Here is a 1,111-nt window from a genome sequence, read left to right as displayed (position 1 = left end):
TAATAAACACAAGAAATGAGAACAAGAAAATAAAGATAAACAATAATAAGAAAGATAAAAAGAATAATAAAATACAAAACATAAAAGATAAAATAGAAAAGAATAAATAATGAAATAAATAAGAAATGAAGAAATAGAAATGATAAAGAATAAGAAAAATAAATAGAATAATATAAAAAATGAATGAAATAATGAATAATTAATGAATACTTCATAGTTCATTAACAAACAAAAGAATAAATAATAAGAAAGAAAAGAATAGGAAAGAGAAATAAAAAAGAACATCAATTAAATCAATTGTCATTTATTTCTAATTCAAATTACATTATATTTCATTTGTTATTATTTTATTGTTTATTCATTATTATTTAAAACAATATCTTGTTATTCTTTCGTTCTTCCTTATTTCTTCTTTACATCAACATGTATAAAAACAACTGATCATATTTTACTAATAGTTGTTTGAATATCTAGTAATGTTAATCATGTACATTCACAAAAGCAATCATATATTATTTTATTAATTGATGTTGGTACAGTAACTGATGTCAGTGAACACAGTTATAAAAACATTCAGATTCAAGTGATTTAACTTCTGGTGGTATTGTATTTCTATATTTATCTCTATCTTTATGTATATTCTAATTTTTTTACAGATATTTCCTTCTCTTTTAAATATGTTGAATAATTAACTTTATATCATACTATTTCTTTAAATATTCTTCCATCATTAAATATTTCACCATACTTATTATAAATATGAAATGTTTCAATGTTAGGAAATAATCTTCTTGAATATGCATTTAAAGGAAATGGATTAAAATGAAATTGTTCCATATTTCCTTGAAATCTTTTAATTCCTATTTCTAAATTAATAAAATCATTAAAATACGTTGATGTTATCACTACCTCATTATATCCTATTCTCATTATTGATTAATTATTTAATTATTCATTCTTCTTTTTATTTTAATTTGAACTTAAAATATTTTTAAGATTTCATTTGATTTTCTTTTTTTTAAATTAAAATAAAACGTAAAAAAAAGAAAGAGAAAGATAGAGAAATAAGAGATAATGATGATACAACTGAAGTCAATGAGACAATTGTGAT

At 19.5% G+C, this 1,111-nt stretch overlaps 1 protein-coding gene across 1 annotated transcript in view, besides 5 other annotated features; it reads right to left on the bottom strand.

The window, feature by feature from the left end:
* Positions 1-26: 26 nt before the first annotated feature.
* Positions 27-163: a microsatellite.
* A 63-nt stretch (positions 164-226) lies between these two features.
* Positions 227-281: a microsatellite.
* Positions 282-302: 21 nt separating this feature from the next.
* Positions 303-374: a sequence feature (AT_rich).
* A 230-nt stretch (positions 375-604) lies between these two features.
* Positions 605-650: a microsatellite.
* A 49-nt stretch (positions 651-699) lies between these two features.
* Positions 700-1,111, bottom strand: part of EDI_218550 (uncharacterized protein) — a gene marked incomplete at both ends in the record, with an annotated part of 736 nt that continues 324 nt past the window's right edge. The window contains 2 exons of the mRNA XM_001733309.1: positions 700-905; positions 1,036-1,111. The exon at positions 1,036-1,111 is cut by the window's right edge and continues 324 nt beyond it. Coding sequence (XP_001733361.1) covers positions 700-905; positions 1,036-1,111 — 282 coding nt within the window. The remainder of the gene's footprint in view (positions 906-1,035) is intronic.
* Positions 936-1,034: a sequence feature (AT_rich).

This window comes from Entamoeba dispar, genomic scaffold (genome assembly GCF_000209125.1).
Source record: "Entamoeba dispar SAW760 scf_1105229460215 genomic scaffold, whole genome shotgun sequence".
NCBI classification, from domain to species: Eukaryota; Evosea; order Mastigamoebida; family Endamoebidae; genus Entamoeba; species Entamoeba dispar.
This window is presented reverse-complemented; position numbering and strand designations above follow the sequence as displayed.